Consider the following 22,078-nt stretch of genomic DNA (forward strand, 5'->3'; position numbering starts at 1 on the left):
GCAAAAATTGGTAGAAACAAAAGGAGAACTGGACAAATCCTCAATCATAGTGGGAGAATTTATGATAGCTATATCAATAGCTGATAGAAGTAGATGATCAAGAAATAAAGAGATAGAAGAGTGATCAATGACCTCGTTAACTCTACAATATGTCACTGGAAAATGATAGAATACACATTCTTTTGAAGTTCATATGAAATGTTAGCTAAAATTGACCACATAGGTCATATAGATTAATAGCTGTAAAGATTAGTGCAATTCTTATTATAAGACACATAGATTTTTTTGTTTGTTTTTTAAAATTGATGATCTAGTCTAAAATTTCTTTGGAAATTCAAAGGGCCAAGTATAGCCAAGGGAATCTTAAGGAATAACAAAGTAAGTGGAAGACTTTAGGATACGAGATATTGATTTTCTGTAACACTAGAGTTATTTAGACAGTGATATTGGTGCAAGGGTAAACTAATGGAACAGAATAGAGTGTTCATTATAGTCGAGAGAATAATGGCCTCCAAAGATGTCCAGCCCTAATCCTTGGAACCTGTAATATGTCACATTATATAGCAAAAGGAACTTTGCAAATACAATTAGGGATGTTTAGATAGATAGATGATCCTGGGTTATCTGGGTGTGCCCAATCTAATCACATGAGCCTCTAAAAGCAGAAAACTTTCTCTGGCTGGAAGCAGCAGATAAATGCAGCAGAGGTGGGAGTTGGAGAGATTTCAAGTATTGGGAGGATTCTATGCACTATTATTGTTGGCTCTGATATTCAGGTGCCCATGTACAAGGGCTGGAAAGAGGCCTCTGGTTGCTAAGAGCAGTCCCCAGCTGACAGCCAGCAAGGAAACAGAGACGTGAGTCCTGAAACCAAAGGACTTGGATTCTGTGAACTTGAATGAGTTTGGAAGTGGATTCTTCCCAGAGCCTCCTAATAAAAGCCAAGCTGACAGACACCTTGATTTTGGTTTTGTGGAACCTGAAGCAGAAAAACCAGCCAAGCCAACCCAGACTTCCGACTTACAGAACTGTGAGACGGTAAATTTGTGTTGGTTTAAGCTACTAAAATTAAGTTAGTTGTGTTAATTTGTTACAGTAGCAACAGAAAACTGTTAAATCCAGGAAAGGATTTATACATACACTATCATCTGATTTACAACAAAGATAACATTGCAGTACTGTACAGAAGAGAATTTTTCCCACATTGGATATCCTTATGGAAAAGATGACCATTGACCCCCACTTCACATCATACATAAAAATTCATTTCAGATATATTATAGGTCCAACTGAGAAAGGTAAAAAAAATAACGCTTTTAAATGAAAACATGGGAAAATATCTTCATGATCTTGGGTTAGGCAAGGGTTTCTTAAACAGTAAACAGGAAATTTTGATAAACTGGATCACATTACAACTTAAGGAAAGACTGTAAAATTGGATCACATTAAGAACTTTAGGAAAGATACTATAAAATACTAAAATGCAAGCCATAGGATGAAAAAAGAATACATATATACAGCAAAAGATTCATTTCTAACAACCCAATTTAAAAAATGATCAGAAGACTTGTAAGATACTTCACAAACAGTATGTGATCAATATGAACATGAAAAGGTGCTCAACACTGATAATCATTAGAGAAATGCAAATTAAAATCACCACAAAATATATATCTCTATACTTCCACCACAGTGGCTGGATAAAAAGATGACATTTCCAAGTGTTAAGAAGTTATACAATTATCCTATACACAAATTGGTACTACCACTTTGGGAAGCTGAACAGTGTTCACTAAACCTGAACATACATATTTTCTATGATCCAGGAATTTCACTCATAGGTATATATCTGACAGGAATATTTGCTTACGTTCACCAAAAGACATGTGCAAAATGTTTATAGCAGTGCTATTTGTAATAGCCTAGATTGAAAACAATCCAGACGTCTGCCTATGTTAGAACAGATAAATAAATCATTGCATTTTCATGCTGTGAAATACTATACAATGAGAATGAACAGTGCACAATTAAATTTAAAAACATAGATGAATCTCATAAGCATAATGTTTACCAAAAGGTACTAGATAGAAGAAGACTGCCTGTAGTGTGATTTCATTTATATAAAGTTCAGAAACAGGAAAAACTAATGTATAGTTTCAGAAGTCAGATAGTAATTCCTACTGTTATGGGTGGAGTAGTGAGTGGAAGTTTTGTTTTTTAAAAAAGTAAAGATTTACACCTTGCTTCCAACAACATCTGTGGTTATATTATGGTTATATTAATATATGGTTTTATTATCCTCTACTGTGGTTATATTAGAGGAATTGGCCTTTTAATTCTTTTATTTCCTTTTCTATGTGATAAGTGATTCTGTTTCACTTTCATCATTTTAATGGTACTGATTATTTACACCTTTAGTTGAGTCTTGTACCTGTACCAGGCAGGTAGATACGAAGGTATATGCATAGTCAGAGGTAACCAACTGAGATTTATTTGTAAGTGATGGCTTAATTCTAGTGAGATTTTAAATGACTACTTTTAATTAACCAGGTTTTTGGCCTTCATTGGAGTTTACCTTTAGAGCTGCCTGACTTTGTTGAAATTTGGATTTCTCTATTACTTAGATTTATGATTACTTCTGTAAAATATCCAGTAAGCCTTGGGTTAAATTGTGAGTTTGGGAAGAAGTAATTACAAGTATATAGTAAGGTTCTCAAAAAATCTATGTACTTCAGATACCATCTTTCTTAAATTTGTCTATATAAATTACAATGTAATCTAGTGGTTCAGTATACTTTTTTAGATATTCATGATGCTTTCTAAGATGAATTTCATTCTCTGCCCACATTAATATCTTTTCTGATTGCCTTGTTAATTAGATAAACCTTTAACTGTGAAATGTGCCATCAAAAATGTTTCAGTTTTGCTTTTATCCTTTTAAGGGAATGTATCACAAAGCCAAAGCAGAGATAATAGTAATGATTATAATAATAGAAATAATAGCAGTAACATTTATAATGTGTCTGGCAGTATTCTAATCACTTCATCTGTATTGACTTATTTACTGCTTGCAATAACTCTGAGAGAGGTGCTATTATTGTTAGCCTCATTTTAAACATGAAAAAGTCAAGGAACAGAGAGGTTAACTTGCTGAAGGTCACACATTGATTAAATGGATGCTAAGATCAAATCCAGGTCATCTAACTTTGGAGTCTGTGTTCTTAAACCACTATGCAAGTAAAAGAAGGATAAGGAGATTTTAAAATTCAGTTGCTAAGTAAACTAGTCTGAGGTTTTTACAAAATTTTGAAGAGGTTAATTATTACATTTAAATAGAAGTGATTAATTCTTACATAAAAATTTATAATTGCATATTTAAAATACTAATTTAAAATATGCAGTAAGGCATGCAAATATTTACTTATTTCATGCTTAGAAGTTTTGCTGTGTTTTTCTTTTCTTTGTTGAAAGAAGAAAGTAATTCATGCTCTATCCTATGGAAGAGTGGCAGGTTGTTCTATAGCTCCATGTGATGAAGTTGATATGGAATTCTTAAATTGCTCCTTGGAAATTCCTGAATATTTAGGAGCTTCATAAGAGTATTCTGGAAGCAAGCATTACATGGAGAACATGGTACTTAAAAATCTATGAAGCAAATGAAAAATAAAAAAGAATTGGTATGAATGATAAGAATGACACTAATCTGAAAGATATTTATCTGGCTCCATTTATCCAGGTTTTTCTGATTTACTTATCATACATCCCAATCCTCAGTCTCTTTCCAGGTTGGTACATCTTTATTTTAAAATTTTCAAAGCTGTCTAAACTGATTTGGATGCAGCATTTATTTATATAACTTTATTTTATAGTTTTACAATTATCTCGTTTGATATTCAGGCTACCCCTATGAGATCAGATAAGGACATATAATTGTCCCTATTGTATAGATGAGGGGCATAATGCTTAAAAAGGTTAAAATGTATATACAAAGTCACCTTACAAATAATGCAACATAACTGTGTTTTGAAACACAGTGGGTTTTTTCTATTGTTATTGGTTACTTTCAATATGATTTAAAAAAACTTACATATGATTGAAATCACACTATTAAGAGTTATAATTTAGTTGCAAAAGATGAAAAACAACTCAACAACGAAAATCAGATGATTGGATTAAAAATGGGCAAAACACTTAAATGGACATTTCTCTAAAGAAGATGTACAGATGACCAACAAGCATATGAAAAGATGTTCAACATCACTAATCATTAGGATAATGCAAAATAAAACCACAATGATATATTACCTCACACCCGTTAAGATGGCTACTATCAAAAAATCCAGAAAATAACAAGTATTGGTGAGGGTTTGGAGAAACTGGTACCCCTGTGCGCTGCTGGTGTGAAAGTAAAATGGTGCAGCTGCTATGGAAAACAATATGGCAGTTCCTCAAAAAGTTAAAAATAGAATGATCATATGATACAGCATTTCCACTTCTGAGTATATACGCAAAAGAACTGGAAGTAAGATCTTGAAGAAATATTTGTACACCTGTGTTCAAAGCAGCATTATTCACATTGGCCAAAAGGTGGAAGCAACCCAAAAGTCCATTGGCAGTTGAATGGATAAACAAAATGTAGTATATACGTAGAATGGAATATTGTTCAGCCTTAAAAAGGAAGGATATTCTAACTCAAGCTACAACATGGATGACCTTGAGATATTAGGCTAAGTGAAACAAGCCAGTCACAAAAAGAAAATACTGTATGATTCCACTTACATGAGATTCCTAGAGTAGTTAAAGGCATACAAACAGAAAGCAAAACTATGGTTGCCAGAGGCTAAGGGTAGGAGAATATGAGGAATTGTTGCTTAATGGGTACAGAGGTTCAGTTTTGCAAAATGAAAAGTTCCTGAGATTGGTTGCACAGCAGTGTGAATATATACTTAAAAATGGTTAAGATGTGAATTTTATGTTGTGTATTTTACCATAATTAAAATTTTAAAAGTGAATTCTATAAAGTTTTAAGAAAAACGTAAATCAGATTATGCCAACCCTCCAAAGCCTCCTAGTATACTTTAAATACAATTTAAATTTTTAAGAAAGAGATTAAAAACTGTACAAGAAATGTGTATGTGTTTTCTTACAGTTAGATATGCTCCTTGTATTAAAGATCTTTTAATTTTTACAAGAAACCAAATATCAGCAGGTCTTTTACTTTTGGATGTATAACAACTCAAAATATTTTATGTAGTATTATGTGTGTTAAATGGGAAATAAAGGAAGATTTAAAAATATATATTCAAATATCATCTTAAACAAGTTGCTACCTTGATTTAAAGATCAACTTGCAATGGCAATCAACTTGCAAATCCAGGGGAATTTGCTATTACCTGTGTGTTTTCAGTTTTACCACAATGGAGTTATTCATAATGTGGTATCAGAAGGTTAAGAATCATGTGGTGGTGTGTATGTAAATCAGCTGATTTTGCAGCCAAATAACCCGAATGTTATTGGTGTTCTGGCGATAAGTTTTATGATTGCAAATAGTTAGAAATGATTGTGAATGATGTGGAGAGAAGGATTTTTAACTATGGACACTTGGAGACTTTGCTGCAGTGGGTTTAACTCTGCATACTGACTACAAAATGAATGAGGGAAACAGAGCTCCAATGAAGACGATCTGAGATTTGCATGATTCAAAGTCCTTTACCTTAAAGGAATCCTTACTGATGGTTATTGCCATGTTAGAAGAGATATTTTTAATAAAAGACACATATTCAGAAATTTATAAAATAACATTTACTCTTGAAAATATTCCATAATGTCAGTCAAGGAACCTTGAATTTAATTATAAACCCATTGTACATTTATCAGTTCTGTTGATCTCTTTGCCTTAGTAATGTTAACCATACATCTTATTTATATGGTATCTCACAGGTCTCAGTGTGCTTTAACATATTACCCATTTGCTCTTTTCAGCAATTCTGAACATTAGGTAGTACAGATAGTCTTATTCCCGTTGTGTATATAGGTGAAGAGTCTGAAGGATGTATACTTATGCTCATATAGCTAGTAATTGATAGAACCAGACTTGAGGTCGCTGTTCAGACTTTACTCTTACTGTTCTTTCTATTGTACCATTGATTTAAAAACCTGACTATACCCCAAAATCTTAACTCACAATTGCTGAGACAGAAGGAGGTTCTGGTACTTAAAAAAACAAAAATTCCCTGGATGTTTCTGATGCACGTTATGGTTTGAGAAGCATTGTCCTTTACTATGGTTAATTAAATTGATTGCAGCAAACATTACTCTTAAAATTTTTTCATAATACAATGTACAATTTGTTGGGCATCTTCCCAGGAGATCTGGTGACTACTCATTTGTATTCCATAGCTAGTTATCTGATATTTGTCTTCTAGAAGAGAAGGAGCTAGAATTGCTGCTGAGCCTCCAGTTCCTTATAGAGAAAACTCCTGATTGCTTAATAGGTCTTACAAATCAGAATATTTTTGTCTTCAACAGAAGTCTCAGGACTGATTTCTAATTCCATGTGAACTGAGAATGGACAGGACTTTTTATTTATTTATTACAAATTATGATCTAATAACTTCCACAAGGTAGAAGCAGATACACACAGAGACACACAGAGGCACAGACACACACACACACACACACACACACACACGAATAGTAATTGTTAAACACATCCAGTACACTTTACTGCAATCGAGTACTAGATTTGACTCTAAGTATCCTGGAAACCAAGACAAAATAGGAACAAAAAAAAATGTCCTGTGGATATCATTATCTGAAAAGAAGAATCATATCAGTTTTCCAGGAGAGTCAAACTTCTCTCTTAAAAAAAAGTTTGAGTAATATGCAACATAAGCAATTTATAAAGCATAATGGATAAGGTATTCAATTATGGATTTATAAAAGATATATAAATGTTTTTCTATCACTTTTACTATTACGCTTTTGTAAGGAGGTGAGCATCAGAGGTTTTTCTTAAAAGCAAGAAGGTTTAACTATTTTAAATTACATGCAGACATATTTGGTTGTTCTAAAAAGAGATAATTTTTGGTAGCTTCTTTCACTTTTCTAACAGGATTTTTCACACAGCAGCAGTTTTAAATTTTGATGAAATACAGTTTATATATATTTCTTTTTATGGGTGGTACTTCTTGTTTTAAATCTAAGAATTCTTGCCTAGCCCATAAGACTTTCTTCTGTTTTTTTATAAGAATTTAATATAATTTTACATTTCACATTTAACTCTATGATCTAGTTTGGGTTAATTTTTCTTTAAGGTGTGACACAGGTGGAGGTTAAACTTTTTTGCTTCTGGATGTCCACTTTTTCCAGCACCATTTGTTGACAAGATTGTCTTTCCTTCATTTAATTGCTTTTGTACTTTTGTCAAAAATGAGTTGGGCATATTTGTCTGGGTCTCTTCTGTGTTCTGATTTATTGATATGTGTGTTCATCCTTCTGCTAATACCACACATTGATGATTACTGTATCTATATGTCTTGAAATCTAGAAGAGTGGTCCCTCACTCTTAGTTCTTTTTCAAAATTGTTTTAATTATTCTAGTTCCTTTGTCTTTCTTTATGAATTTTAGAGTGATATTGTCCAGGTGTACAAAAAATTCACTGAGATTTTGATAGGAAGCATGCTAAACTGGATGTTAATTTGGGGAGAATATGTATTGTTACTGTGTACTGTGTTGAGTCTTCCAATCCATGAACACCATATGTCTCTCTTATTAGTTCTTTGATTTCCTTCACCAGCATTTTATAATTTTCAGTATACAAGTGCTGTACAAGATTTGTTAGATGTACTTACAAGTATTTCATTTTCTTTTGAACAATTGTAAATGGTATTATATTTTAACTTTAAGATAATGTTTTCATGGCTAATGCATAGAAATACAGTTGATTTTTATATGTTGATCTTACATCCTAACATCTTGATGAACTCACTTATTAGTTAAAGGAGTTTTTGGTAGATTTTGTGTGTTGACGACGATGTTATATGTAATGAGGGATAGCTTACTTCTGTCTTTCTAATCTGTATGCCTTTTGTTTCCTTTTATTGCCTGTTGCACTGGTTAAATCTTCCATTACTTCACTCAGTAAGAGTGATGAGAGAAGACATCTTCATTTTGTTCCTGACCTTTAGGGGAAAGCATTCAGTCTTTTTACCATTGAGAATGGTTTTAGCTGAAGATTTTTATAAATGCTGTTTATCAAGTTGATGAATTTCCCTTTTATTCCTATTCTTTTTGAGATTTTTTTTTATTATTATGGAGGGATGCTGAATGTTGAGAAATGCTTTTTCTGCCTCAGTTGAATGATCATGTGATTGTACTTTAACCTTTTACTATGTTGGATTACATGAATTGTTTTTCAAATTTTGAAACAGCCTTGCATCCCTAGAATAAACCCCATTTGGTCTTGGTATGTAATTCTTTTTATATATTGCTGAATTCTGTTTGCTGACTTTTGGCTAAGGATCTTTGGAGTCTATATTCAAATGGGAAATATTTGTGGGATTTTGTTTTTGTTTTTTGGTACTGTCTTTGGTTTCTGCATCAGGGTAATAGTGGATTCATAAAATCAATTTGGAAGTTTTCCCTCCACTTGTTTTCTGAAAGAGATGGTATAGAATTGGTATTAATTGTTCTGTAGATATTTGGTAGGATTTTCCACTGAAGTCATTTCAGCCTGGAGATTTCCTTTTTGGGGAGTTTTAAAATTTCAGTTTCATTAATAGTTGTAGGATTATTCAAATTATTTATATCATATTGGGTGAATTGTGGTAATATGTGTTTTTTGAGAAATTGGTCTGTTTTCTTTATGTTGCTAAATTTAACTCCTTTATAGTTGTTTGTAATATTCCTTTATTATTATTTTGATTTCTATGAAGTCTGTAGTCATATACCTCCTGTTTTATTCCTGATATAGGTAATTTGTGTATTCTATTTTTTTTTTTCTTTGTCAGTCTTGTTAGAGGTTTGTCAACTTAATTGATCTTTTCTCAGACCCAGCTCTTTAGGGTATGTGCCCTGGTGACAAATTTTCTTAGTTTTAACTTCATTTGAAAAATGTCCTAATTTCTTTTCCACCTCTGAAGGATATTTTCACTATATATAGTATGTAGGTTCACAGTTCTTTTATTTGAGCACTTCTGTCTTCTCTGGTTTCTGATCTCCTGTCATTTGAGTTGTTTTTCTGCTATTGATAAGGTGTAGTTTCTCTCTCACTGTTTTCAAGATTGTTTCTTTGTCTCTAGTTTTCAGAAATTTGGCCATGATTTGTCTTGGTACAGATTTCATTACCTTTCTCTTGTTTGAGGTTTTCTCAGCTTCTTGCATCTGTATGTTTGTGTCTTTTGCCAAATTTGGGAAGTTTTCAAGGCATTATTTCTTCAAATACTTTTTCAGCCTTGCATTTTTTCTCCTCTCCTTTAAGACTCAAATGATAGGAAAGTTAGGACTTTTGTTATGGTCCCATAGGTCCTTGAGGCTTTGTTTATTTTTAATTTTTTGGGGTCTATTTTTCTGTGATTAAATGTCTTTATCATTTCTGTATTGGTACCTATCAGTTGTCTTTTTTCATTCAGTTTGAGATCTTCCTGGTTCTTTTTATGACAATTGACTTTTTATCTTTTTTTTTTTAATTGAAGTATAGTTGATTTATTATGTTGTGTTAGTTTCTGGTTTACAGCAGAGTAATTCAGTTTTGTATATATATTCTTTTTCATACTCTTTTCCATTATGATTTATTACAGGATATTGACTATAGTTCCCTGTCAATACAGTAGAACCTTGTCATTTATATATTTTATTTATAGTAGTTTGTATCCGCTAATCCCAAACTCCTAATTTATCCCTCCCCAAACCCCTTTGGTAACCATAAGTTTGTTTTCTATGTGAGTGTTTCTGTTTTATAAGTAAGTTCATTGTATAATATTTTAGATTCCACATATAAGTGATATCGTATGGTATTTGTCTTTCTCTGTCTGATTCACCTCACTTAGTATGATAATCCCTAGGTCCATCCATGTTGCTGCAAATGGCATTATTTCATTCTTTTTTTATGGCTATTATTCCACTGTATATATATGTATATATGACATCTTCATTATCCATTCATCTGTCGATGGACATTAGGTTGCCTATTGTAAATAGTGCAGGTATGAATATTTGGGTGCATGTATCTTTTCAGATTAGAGTTTTATCTGGATATATGTTCATGAGTGGGATTCCTGGATCATATGGCAACTCTGTTTTTAGTTTTTTTAAGGAATCTTCATACTATTCTCCATAGTAGCTGCACCAATTTGCATTCTCACCAACAGTGTAGGAGGGTTCCCTTTTCTTTACACCATCTCCAGCATTTGTTATATGTAGACTTTTTAATGATGGCCATTCTGACCAGTGTGAGGTGTAGTTTTGATTTGAATCTCTCTAATAATTAGCAGTGTTGAGCATCTTTTCATGTGCTTGTTGGCCATCTGTATGTCTTTTTTGTAGAAATGGCTGTATGGCTGTTTAGGTCTTCTGCCCATTTTTTTTTTTATTTTTTAGAAAGCAGAATTCAGTATTAAACTCCAAATTTCAGGGCTTTTTTAATTAATTAATTTATTTTTGCTGTGTTGGGTCTTCGTTTCTGTGCGAGGGCTTTCTCTAGTTGTGGCAAGTGGGGGCTACTCTTCATCGCGGTGCACAGGCCTCTCACTATCGCGGCCTCTCTTGTTGGGGAGCACAGGCTCCAGATGCGCAGGCTCAGTACTTGTGGTTCACGGGCCTAGTTGCTCCGCGGCATGTGGGATCCTCCCAGACCAGGGCTCGAACCCGTGTCCCCTGCATTAGCAGGCAGATTCTCAACCACTGCGCCACCAGGGAAGCCCTTCTGCCCATTTTTTGATTGGGTTGTTTGTTTTTTAGATATTGAATTGCATGAGCTGTTTGTATGTTTTGAAAAGCCCTTGTTGGTTGCATTATTTGCAAATATTTTCTTCCGTTTCGTAGGTTGTCTTTTCATTTTGTTTATGGTTTCCTTTGCTTTGCAAAAATGTATAAGTTTGATTAGGTCCCATTTGTTTCTTTTTGCTTTTATTTCTGTTGCCCTGGGAGACTGACCTAAGAAAACATCGGTACAATTTATGTCAGAGAATGTTTTGCCTATGTTCTCTTCTAGGAGTTTTATGGTGTCATGTCTTATAAGTCTTTAAGCTATTTTGAGCTTAGTTTTGTGTATAGTGTGAGGGAGTGTTCTAACTTCATTGATCTACATGAGGCTGTCCAGCTTTTCCAGCATCAGTTGCTGGAGAGACTGTCTTTTCTCCATTGTATATTCTTGCCTCTTTTGTCAAAGATTAATTGACCATAGGTGTAAGGGGTTTTTTGGGGGCTCTCTATTCTGTTCCATTAATCCATAATGACAGTTGATATTTTTGTTGAAACCTGGGCATTTTGGGTATTACATTATGAACTGGGATCTTATTTAAATCTTCTGTTTTTGCTGGCTTACTCACACGTTGCTCAGGCAGGTAAAGGGAGGTAGTCATTTCCTCTTTACTGCCAGGCTGGGGTAGAAGTCAAGTTCTCCATTTGGCCTCCTTTAATACTTGAGTTAGGCTCTCCACGGCACTGCTGGGTGAGAATGGTACTCCTGGCCCCCCACTGAGTCTTCAGTGATCTCTCATTGTCTAGGATTGGTCGGTGAACATATATGAGGATGGATGAATATATTTGGAAGTTTTCCCAGTAACTTGAGTTTTGATATGGGCTTTAGCCAGAGATATAAAAAATAGAGGAGAGTATAAATCGGTTCTGTAATTTATGCTGTTCTGTGCATAGTCATGGAAATATGCTATACTAATGCATGTGCTAGGGATTAACATCAACTAGCTCTGTATGGTGCATGGTAATCCTGCTGTGTTCCTATAAACCAGAGATCAGTAAACTTTTTCCGTAAGGGGTAGATAGTAAATATTCTGGTTTTTGTGGGCCAAGAGGCAAAATTGAAAATATTATGTATATACTACTATCACAAGAAAGAAAACATATTTTTACAATTTCTAAAATTTATGAAATCCAAATATAATTATAATAATTAAGTGCCGTATTTGTCATACACATTTACCAATTTAAAGAATGGAATTGGGTGAGGAATGATTAGAGTTTACAGTTAGTATTTCTTGTCATCAAAATAAATTGTAAATGTTCATTTATTAATGCTGATTTGTATGGAGTGTTTTATTTTTGCGTATGTCTTTCCACTCATTGAAAAGATAGTTATTGGTGAATACTGATATCAGTCCATGAACAGATAATTTTAATGGAGCACATTAATTATCTGGAATGTGGTTTTAGAATTCTATTAAGTTTTCTTGCCTTTTAGCATGTACATTACATTGCAGAATAATCAACGTCCAATTGAAGATAAGGTGGAGGCTCCTTAGTTGCATAGTTATTAAGTGGATTTTAAAATATGAAAAAATTTCTTTCCACTTGGATCAGATCCAAAAAATCCTGCTCAAACTGTAGTTTGAACTCAGGAAACATATCTGTTGCAAATTTATTGGGAAAGGAGATTTCGCTTATTGTTCTAAATTTTCTCAGCTTGGGAATGTGTTACCTTTTGACAGCACAGTGCACAACAGCTTGAAATTACTTAAAATTACTTAAGATTCAGGCATCATTGGTAGTTGTGAAATGGTTATCATAGTATAGGTTTTACATATTAGCATTATTTTGGCTTGTAATTTTAGGTTGGATATATTAAGAACATTACTAAATTTCCATCATGACAATATTTATCTTCAGTTTGCTCAGTAATAGTTCTTTACTTAGTTTGCATCCTTTTTAGGAGAATTCAGGGAACTTTTCTTCTAGGAGGTAGAAAATGGTAGGACTTAAACATGGAAAAAAATATAAAGTGGCATATGAGGGCAGGTAATTGGTAATAGTCAGATGTGTCTTAAAATGAATCTACTTAAAATGGGAAAAAAATTTGGTGTAAGAAATGGATTAGAGTCCTAATATTCATATGGAGTTGCAAGGGATGCTGAGTAACCATAAATATCTTGAAAAAGAAAAAGTTGGGGGACTCACAGTTCCCAATTTAAAAGCTTCTTACAAAGCTACAGTAATAGAAACAGTGTGATATTAGCATAAGGGTAGACATATAGATAAATGGTATAGAATTGAGTCTAGAAATCAGCTCATGTGTCTATGAGTATTTGATTTTTCAGAAGAGTGCCAAGGCCATTCAATGGGGAAAGAACAGCCTCTTTAGTAAATGGTGCTGGAACAACTAGATACCCACACGTAAAAGAATGAAGCTAGACTCTTACTTTCACACCATGTACAAACATTAAGTCAAAATGAATAAAAGACCTAAATATAACAGTTAAAATTTTGAAATTCTTACAAGAAAACATAGGGGAAGTTCTTCATGACCTTGGACTTGGCAGTGGTTTCTTAAATATGATACCAAAAGCACAAACTACCAAAGAAAAAATAGACAAATTGAACTTCCTCAAAATTAAAAACTGTTGTGCATTAAAAGACATCTAGAGAGGGCTTCCCTGGTGGTGCAGTGGTTGAGAATCTGCCTGCCAATGAAGGGGATACGGGTTCGAGCCCTGGTCTGGGAAGATCCCACATGCCGCAGAACAACTGGGCCCGTGAGCCACAACTACTGAGCCTGCGCGTCTGGAGCCTGTGCTCCACAACAAGAGAGGCCGTGACAGTGAGAGGCCTGCGCACCGCGATGAAGAGTGGCCCCTGCTTGCCACAACTAGAGAAAGCCCTTGCACAGAAACGAAGACCCAACACAGCCATAAATAAATAAATTAATTAATTAAAAAAAAAAAGACATCTAGACAGCATAAAGACAACCTACAGAATGGGAGAAGATATTTGTAAATCATATGTCTGGGTCTAGTATCCAGAATATATAAAGACGTCTTACAACTCAACAACCTAATTAAAAAGTGTGCAAAGAACTTAAATAGACATTTCTCCAAAGAAAATATACAAATGGCCAACAGCATATTAAAGAATGCTCAACGTCATTTATCATTAAGGAAATATAATCAAAACCACAATGAGATAATACTTCACACCCCACTGTTACGACTAAATTTAAAAAGACAGACAATAACGTCTGTGGATGTGGGGAAATGGAATCCTTGTACATTGTTGGTGGAATGTAAAATAGTGCAGCTGCTTTGGAAAACAATTGGCAAAAAGTTAAACATGGAATTTCCGTATGATCCAGCAATTCCATTTCTGGGTATATACCTCAAAGAGTTGAAAACAGGTACTCAAACAAATATTTGTACGTGCGTGCTTACTTAGCCTGTTCACAATAACTGAAGGGTGGAAACAGCTCAAATGGCCAACAAAGGGTGAGTGGATGAACAAAAGTGGTACATACATACAATGGAATATTATTCAACCATAAAGAGGAATGATTTTTCTCTGTACATGGATGAACCTTGAAAACATTATGCTCAGTGAAAGAATTCAGACACAAAATGTCCTATATTGTATGCTTCCATTTGTATGAAATATCCAGAATTATTAAATCCGTAGAGACCAAAAACAGACTGGTGGTTGCCAGTGATTGGGGGAAGGGAAGGGAGGATTGGGGACTTGCTGCTTAACGGGTACCAGGTCTTCTCTTGGGATGATGAAAATGTTTTGGAAATAGACGTGGAGGTGCACAACATTCTGAATGAGCTAAATGTCACAGAATTGTGCACTTTAAAATGGTTAATTTTGTGTTATGTGATTTTCATCTGAATAACAAAAAATATAGAGATCTATCTTAAAAAAACGAAACCAGGAATTATGGAGTTAGTCTAATTTTTCTTATATCAGGTATTAATTGAACTATCTGATATATTTTCAAAATAAAAGGAATTAAGTGCTCATATTTTTTGGTATATTTTAAAATTACAGCATAATGACATTTTCCACTAAACCTTTAACTTTCACACTGTGATCATAGAAAGGGACAATTTTTGAAAAATACGTATGTTCCTAAGAACCAGCTCTTAATTTTGTGATATTAATCATTGGAACAAAGAGCATAGTAATTCCTTTTGTTGGCCTATACTGGTGGGGGGGAAGAACAACAAAAAAATATGATGACCAAACTGATTGATTTTGGTGTGATTTACACATGAAAAAAGTATGTTCACTAGCTTCTTAAAATCTACCATGTTCTTATTTATAATTCAAAAACAAGATTTGTTACATTGGTGAAATATATTTTATTTTATATTTTAAATATATTTAAATATTTTAAATATATTTTATTAAAAATAAATATATTAGGCAGGTAGAGTTTCAGAATATTTGTTAAGAAACTATTGAATTTCTTTAGATTTCTTGCTCTGTTTTAAACTTAAACTTTGGATGAGATATGAACGTTAGAAAGTGCCTCCTTTATTAGCAAAATTCATTTTCACTAGCTGACTAATAAGCCTTTATAGGAGCAAAGGTTTATTCTATTTTAATTAAGCCTCCCAAACTTTCAGGCTCTTGAAGTTTTAACTAAGCTCTCATATTTGCCAAATTGGGCAAGAAACTTTATGAGAACAAATTTTATGATATAATATATTATAATTTCAATATTAGTTCAACGCAGCTGGAAACCAACTTTTCTTATAGTGTGGCAACATTTTATTTTTTTCCTTTTGGCCCTAATTAGGAAATGTTGTAATGAGCATTTGTGTTAAAATTATGAAGAGCAGGAAATTTGTCTCGAATCAATAGGTTGAGATCAGTGTCTGTTAAATATGGAGAGAAAATTATATATTGATCAAAATTACCTCATTGTGAAAAAAAAAGTAGGGGATACCTTTTTGGAGTTAATAATAAAACTGCAAACTTGATTTCAACTTCAGATCCTTTAAATGCATCATTATATACGTTTTTTATTTATATTAGAGGCAGATTCAGATTTAGGGAGCTTATAATTTTGAGCTGTAAGAAAAGGGAATATAAAATATGAATAAAATATTAGGTAATGGATTTTTGAAAGGGACAAGGCAAGTGTTCTTGTTGCTCCTTGTGAAGATTGAAAATGGCTAAGAGATACATAATAAAACTGTTAAATTGAAATAGGAAATAATAACTTAATATTTATGCTTACAAATACAAAACTTTTATATGAGTAAAATTTTATTTCACCTTTAATTTTGGGATGGATATTTTATCAAGGTATAGACTTAGATTCTAGATATTCCCCCAGCATTTTAACTATATTGTTCCATTGTCTTCTGTATTCCATAGTTTATGTTGGACGCTCAGCTGCAAGTTTTATTGTTTTTCCTTTGAAGGTGATGTGTCCTTTTTTTCCCCTTGCTGTTTTTAAGATTTTCTTCTTATCTTTGATTTTCAGCAGTTTGCTGAGGGTGGTTTTCTTTCACATTTTCCAGTACAGGGTTGGCTGTATTCCCAGAGTCAATGAGTGATGTATTATATCAGTTTTGGAATATTCTCAGCTGTTTTTTCTGAAAGTATTACTTCTTCCCCATTCTCTCTCTTCTCAACTACAATTACATTAGCTGTTTGATTCCAGCATGTCTCTTATGCTCTGTTCTTTTTTTTCTTCTTCTTCTTTTTACTTCAGTTTGGATGCTCTCTTCAAGTTCATTAATTCTGTGTTTTGCTGTGTTGAGTTGGCTAAAAACCCACCCACAGATTTCTTAATTTCAGATACTGTATTTCTCAGTTCTAAAATTACTATTAGATTCTTTTTCGCAGATTTTAATTCTCTATTGAAATGTGAAAATTTTCATCTACTGTGAACATTTTTTGTATATCTTCTTTAACTTATGGTTTTCTTAAAGTCCTTGTCTTCTAATTGTGTATTATCTGTGGGTTGGCATATACTTTCAACTGTTTATTGGTCACATTTTGTCCCCTTTCCTGTACTTTGTAATTATTATCATATACCAAATACTGTCTATACTAGGATAGAAATTGATGTAAATGTTATTTTCTTTCAATATTATATTAGAAAGAAATGATTACGTGTTAACCGTCTCAACTCAGCCACAAATTGAGCTGGGTGGTTTGAGTGACAGCTTTAGATATACTCAGTGTGCCTCTGGTTTTAAATGTCTTAAGGGCCAGACCTGTTGCATTGCAGTTATTCCTCTGTGCTGTGGCTTTGTACTAATATACTATGAAATTGTTGGAGATTTTACTCTACCATTTGGCTTCTGCCCCCTTTTACTCATCTCCCCTCTCAAGGTGGGATGCTTTTGATTGAGAGCAAATATCTTGAGGGGAGACCTATTGAAATTCTGCACTGAAAGTGGTAGGCTCCATCTGTTGTAGTGTGACTTTAACTCCTAATCACTTCTGCAGTGCAGAAAACATTATTTGCCCTGTGTCCCATTCTCTTCTCCTTCCCCCAGAACTTCTTGTACAGTCCTAGGCCCCAGCAAATCTCCCAGAAGAAAACTGTCTGTGTCTTGTGGGTCCCATGGGATTCCAGTCTGTCATTGCCCGCCCAAGAGCTATCGCAAACTATGCTGGTTTCTCTTTTCCCTGGTAGTGTCCCTCTGTCTGGTTCTTACGTCTAGATGGTAAATCCTCCCAGTAGTGAAACAATCAGGAGGCTCAGCTTACCCAAGAAGAGATAGCACTTTTCTCCTAGTTTATCCTTTTTGTATCCAAAGTTCTCCATTGTCTTTAAAAATATGATTTTGGGGGATAGTTTACCTTTTTTTGTTTTTCTAGTTGTTGTGGAAGCAGTGACTTGCCACTATGGACTGGTAAATTAGTCTTGTAAAAGTAAAATAAAATTTAGACCCGTATGTTTATTCTTTTATATATTGTATTTATATAAAGTCTGTGTGCTTAGATTATTGATGTTATTGAATGTTAATATTTGCTGTTTAATCTACCAGGCCCAGAAATTGATCATTCTTGATGTTTAGAAAAACCCTATCCAGAGAACCAATTTTAATTTCAAAATTCCTTTTGGACAGTAATAATTTAAATGAAATGTAAACAAAAATTAACTTTCTTTTTCTTTCCCCTTTTCCTGTTTAGTGAGTGATAGTTGCTTCAGGAATCTTGCAGAAGATCGCAGTGGGATAAATCTCAAAGATCTTGTACAAGATCCTTCTTTGTAAGTATTTGGTTTTCAGTATTAAGTGTAAATTCAAACTTTATGATTTGTGTGACTTTTTCCGGAAGAGTTGTAACAGAACTGATTTAAGGTTGAGTAATTTCTTGTTTTCTGACAATTTGTGTTACATATAGTGAAGCACATAGAACAGTTTCAACAGAAGTGAAGTTATGGAACACTTTCTGTTTAGAAATTGAGGAGATTTTAGAAGAAGAGATAAAGTTGTGATTAATGATTGACTTTCAAAGAGTATCTACTAATGGTTGATGATATCTTACCAATGTGGCAGTAGATAGTAGGAAGGGAAGATGATTAGTAGTTGTTTTGCTTGGGAAGGCAAGACTGAATTTGTTTACATCAATTTTAAGCTTTTTTGAATAATTTATACTAATCATTTGTAAGTATAATTACAAATGTAAAACGGTTATTTGTAATAACAATATACTTGACTGTATTGAATATATTTCTGATGTTTTACATTAGAACACTATGTATAGCACAAGATTTTTGAAGAGTTTTGTAGGTTTCAATTTTTAATGTTCTGGCTAATGAGTCAGTTCCATTCTTTATCAGAACATATTTCATATCAGAATATAATGTCATTTTCTATTTTTATTTCATGACTCAATTTTTTTCAGTTTTATATTAACTGCAAATCATGCATACTATCTTCTGTAGGAAAATATCCTTCCAGTAAGATCACCTTTTATTAAAAAAACATTCAATACTAGTTAAGCCCTGGGCAGCAGGGAAAGAAAATTGAGTGTGGGCAGATGCTTTCTTTAATGATACTTAATGCATTCAGTAAAATATATTATAACAAAAAATTACTCTTCCACATCAGATGTAATCTATACTCATCCAGATTTTACTAGTAATTCATTTAAAATTGTGTGAGGAATAAAACACAGGAGTGTGTTGAACCTGAAGGTTATTGATTTCATAATGATTTTCCAAGTCATTAAAAAAATATAGTTACAAGACAGAATGGTGAAAATGATTGAATATTGAAGTTATTGTAATGAACTCATTATTGTAATGAGTTTCGAAATGAGTTTCCAATCCCAATTCTCTAATTTTTTTTAATGTCTCTCTTTTCCTCATTCAAAAGGATTGTCAATATTCTTTCTCCATGATTTTTATTGAAAGGAAGATTGATAAGTTGTTCTTTCAGTTCTATAAATATTTAATGAAGAATAGAATTGTTCTATGTGGATATAACTATTTCTAGTAAATGAATATTGAATAACATGTGCATGAGGATATGGGAAGAAGCTTTACAATATCATTGAAAGATGTCACCCATTTGGATAAAATAAATTATTCCATTGTATTATTTGTAAGGTATATTTTTGGTACAGTGGGATTATATATCTTTTTAATGCAGTGTTTTTGGAAAAAAATGTGCTTATATGGACTTCAATAATATAAAAGCTGTGGAGAATATACTTGAAAATTGGATTATAATAATGAGTTGTAGTGTTTTGAAACACTTTGGTACTTCTTCCTAGAATGTAGAATAATATTCATAATGTCACCTATCACTAAAATAGGAATTTAATCTTAGAGAAAATTTCTAAGAGAAATTTATCTCAGATCACTACTGCATTGAGTGGACAAAATAATTCTAAGTCTCTGTTTTAAAGTAGCTAGATAGCTTAATTTAACATCATTCTCTTAACTTGGCATTAGTCTCTTGGCATTAGTCTTGAATGTAAGAATTCAGTGAGCAAGAATTTGTCTTTGCCCTTGACACTTGGATTTGGAAAGAACTTTTTTCTTAATAAGAATTGTCAAAATGTACTATTAATGACTGTAGTTCATTTTTTAAAGATATATTTCTCACTTGCTGAAATTCTGTAGGGAAAGAAATGCCTGATGTGGAAAACGAATGTGTTTTTTTCAGTTGTTATGATGGGAAATATTTTATTTTGAGTTACTATTCTATAGCAACATTAACTTAGTACATACCTTAGTACATACCTCTTGTCTGGCACAGACTCCCAGACTTTTGATGTAATTCTTTACTGTTTGTTCATCAGTTCATGTATACTACTTTTTGGTTCTATATGAATTGTTTATGTTGTAACATTAAGTAGAAAATATTTCGGAAATAACTTTTCTGCAAAAATCCCCTCAAAAAATAACTGGCATTTGATGAGTACTCCTGACTAGTGTAAGGGTTGCTAAAATTGTATAATATGTTATTTTAATAAATGTTCCAAATAAAAAATATTATTAGAATAAGATATGTGTATTGAATGAATGCTCTATGTTAATATGCCTGGCAGATTTGTACTATGCTTCACCTACGTGAGCTCCTGATGCTGAAAGGAGTTGATGTGTGAAGAAAAATTTAAGTACTGTGTTTCAATCACTAATACTGTGAGAAAGGAAGACAGAATAAAGAGAGAAGGAAAAAGTAGGTTGAGAAGAACCCAGGCTAATCTGATCAATATTGACACTCAGAATGGTGTGTAGAGTGTCTTAATCAGATAAATGAGCAGGTATGGAATATCTGTGGACAAAGTATAGTAATAAAACCGAGTTGTATGTGTGTATATGTATGAATGAATGAAGTTTGAGAGGTTTACTGCCACAGAGGAGAGCAAAAGGGCAGAACCAAAAATGACTACTTTATACTCGTATCTATGGCAAGCTGATGGAATAATGTGATAGATCCTCTGTAGTTTATCTAAACTGTGTATAGTACACAACCCAAGATTTTTAGTAAAATCATTGTAGTAAAAGTAATTATTGGGCTTGAGTGAACTGAGTGAGCTATATTGTGTGAACATGATGAAGGAGGGATGCCATGGGAGAAGAAAAAAAAATAAAGTTGTGACTCCCTAAGCAAGACTTTCTGATCTTGTTACTAACTTTTGATTTGTTGTAATAATGAGAGCAGAATCTGACTTGTGGCAAGGTTGTGGTGAGGGGAATACATGACAAGCTCTCTTCTTTGGGTAGTTACTCTAAGAATATTTGTTTCTGTCGTAGTCTTGTAGGTGTTACGTATAAGACCAAGTAGAGGAACTTGACTTTCACTTTTTGCTAATAATGTGCCTAAAGATTTGTTTGACTTAGTAATTTGCATGCGTGTTAAATTTTGAAATAAACAATTAACAGTTTTAATTACTTATCTTCTATTTATGATTATAAACATTTTAAGAATGATTTCCTCTGCTGTATGTATAATTTGTCAATTTGAGTTGTTTTATGAGATTTCTTGTATTAGTTGTGGTCTTCAATGGCACATTGAAAAGTGTCAAATGTAACTTGATGTTATGTTAGAAACGTATCTAATGTGGTACGTAATTTTCATACATACAAGAAACTATTAACATGGTATAATTAATTTTTGTTCTCTTTAAGTGGAAGGTTATGTGCTATTTAAATCATGAAAATTTTTGCTTTTTCTTGTTATCTATGCTGGAGAGATGACTATTATATGAAAAAGAGATACTGTATATAGCATACAGGAGATACTGTATATAACATACTTTAAGTTATATCAGTTGTGTTCTCTATAGTGATAATTCTCAAAAATGCTTTCAAATTTCCATTGTCTATTTGCTGAAGATGAAAGATAAAACATATTACCATATTTATGCTTTAGATTTGTTATTGCTTATTTATAAACTATTTAGCAGAGATAATTATGTGAACTCAGATTCATTTATAGAAACTATTAAAAGCTGTTTAAGAATCAAAAGAGGAAATGTAACATAAGAATGAAAAGGACTAATAGAAATTGAATACCTCTTTGTGCTACTCATTGTGTTGATGCTGATTGTGTGTGTGTGTGGGGGGGGTTATAGATGGATGTGCCTTGTTTGTTTAATTTGCAAAAGCTCTTAAAAATTTTGGTGCATCGTAGATATGTGATATGTAAATCA

General features: G+C 32.9%; 1 protein-coding gene across 5 annotated transcripts in view; it reads left to right on the forward strand.

Moving 5' to 3' along the window:
- Window positions 1–22,078, forward strand: part of GPHN (gephyrin) — a 636,104-nt gene that overhangs the window by 95,012 nt on the left and 519,014 nt on the right. For all 5 annotated transcript variants that reach the window (XM_032623646.1, XM_032623644.1, XM_032623643.1 and 2 more), the window contains exon 2: window positions 18,101–18,179. In XM_032623646.1, coding sequence (XP_032479537.1) covers window positions 18,101–18,179 — 79 coding nt within the window. The remainder of the gene's footprint in view (window positions 1–18,100; window positions 18,180–22,078) is intronic.

The sequence above is a fragment of the Phocoena sinus genome, chromosome 2 (genome assembly GCF_008692025.1).
Source record: "Phocoena sinus isolate mPhoSin1 chromosome 2, mPhoSin1.pri, whole genome shotgun sequence".
Classification (NCBI taxonomy): Eukaryota; Metazoa; Chordata; class Mammalia; order Artiodactyla; family Phocoenidae; genus Phocoena; species Phocoena sinus.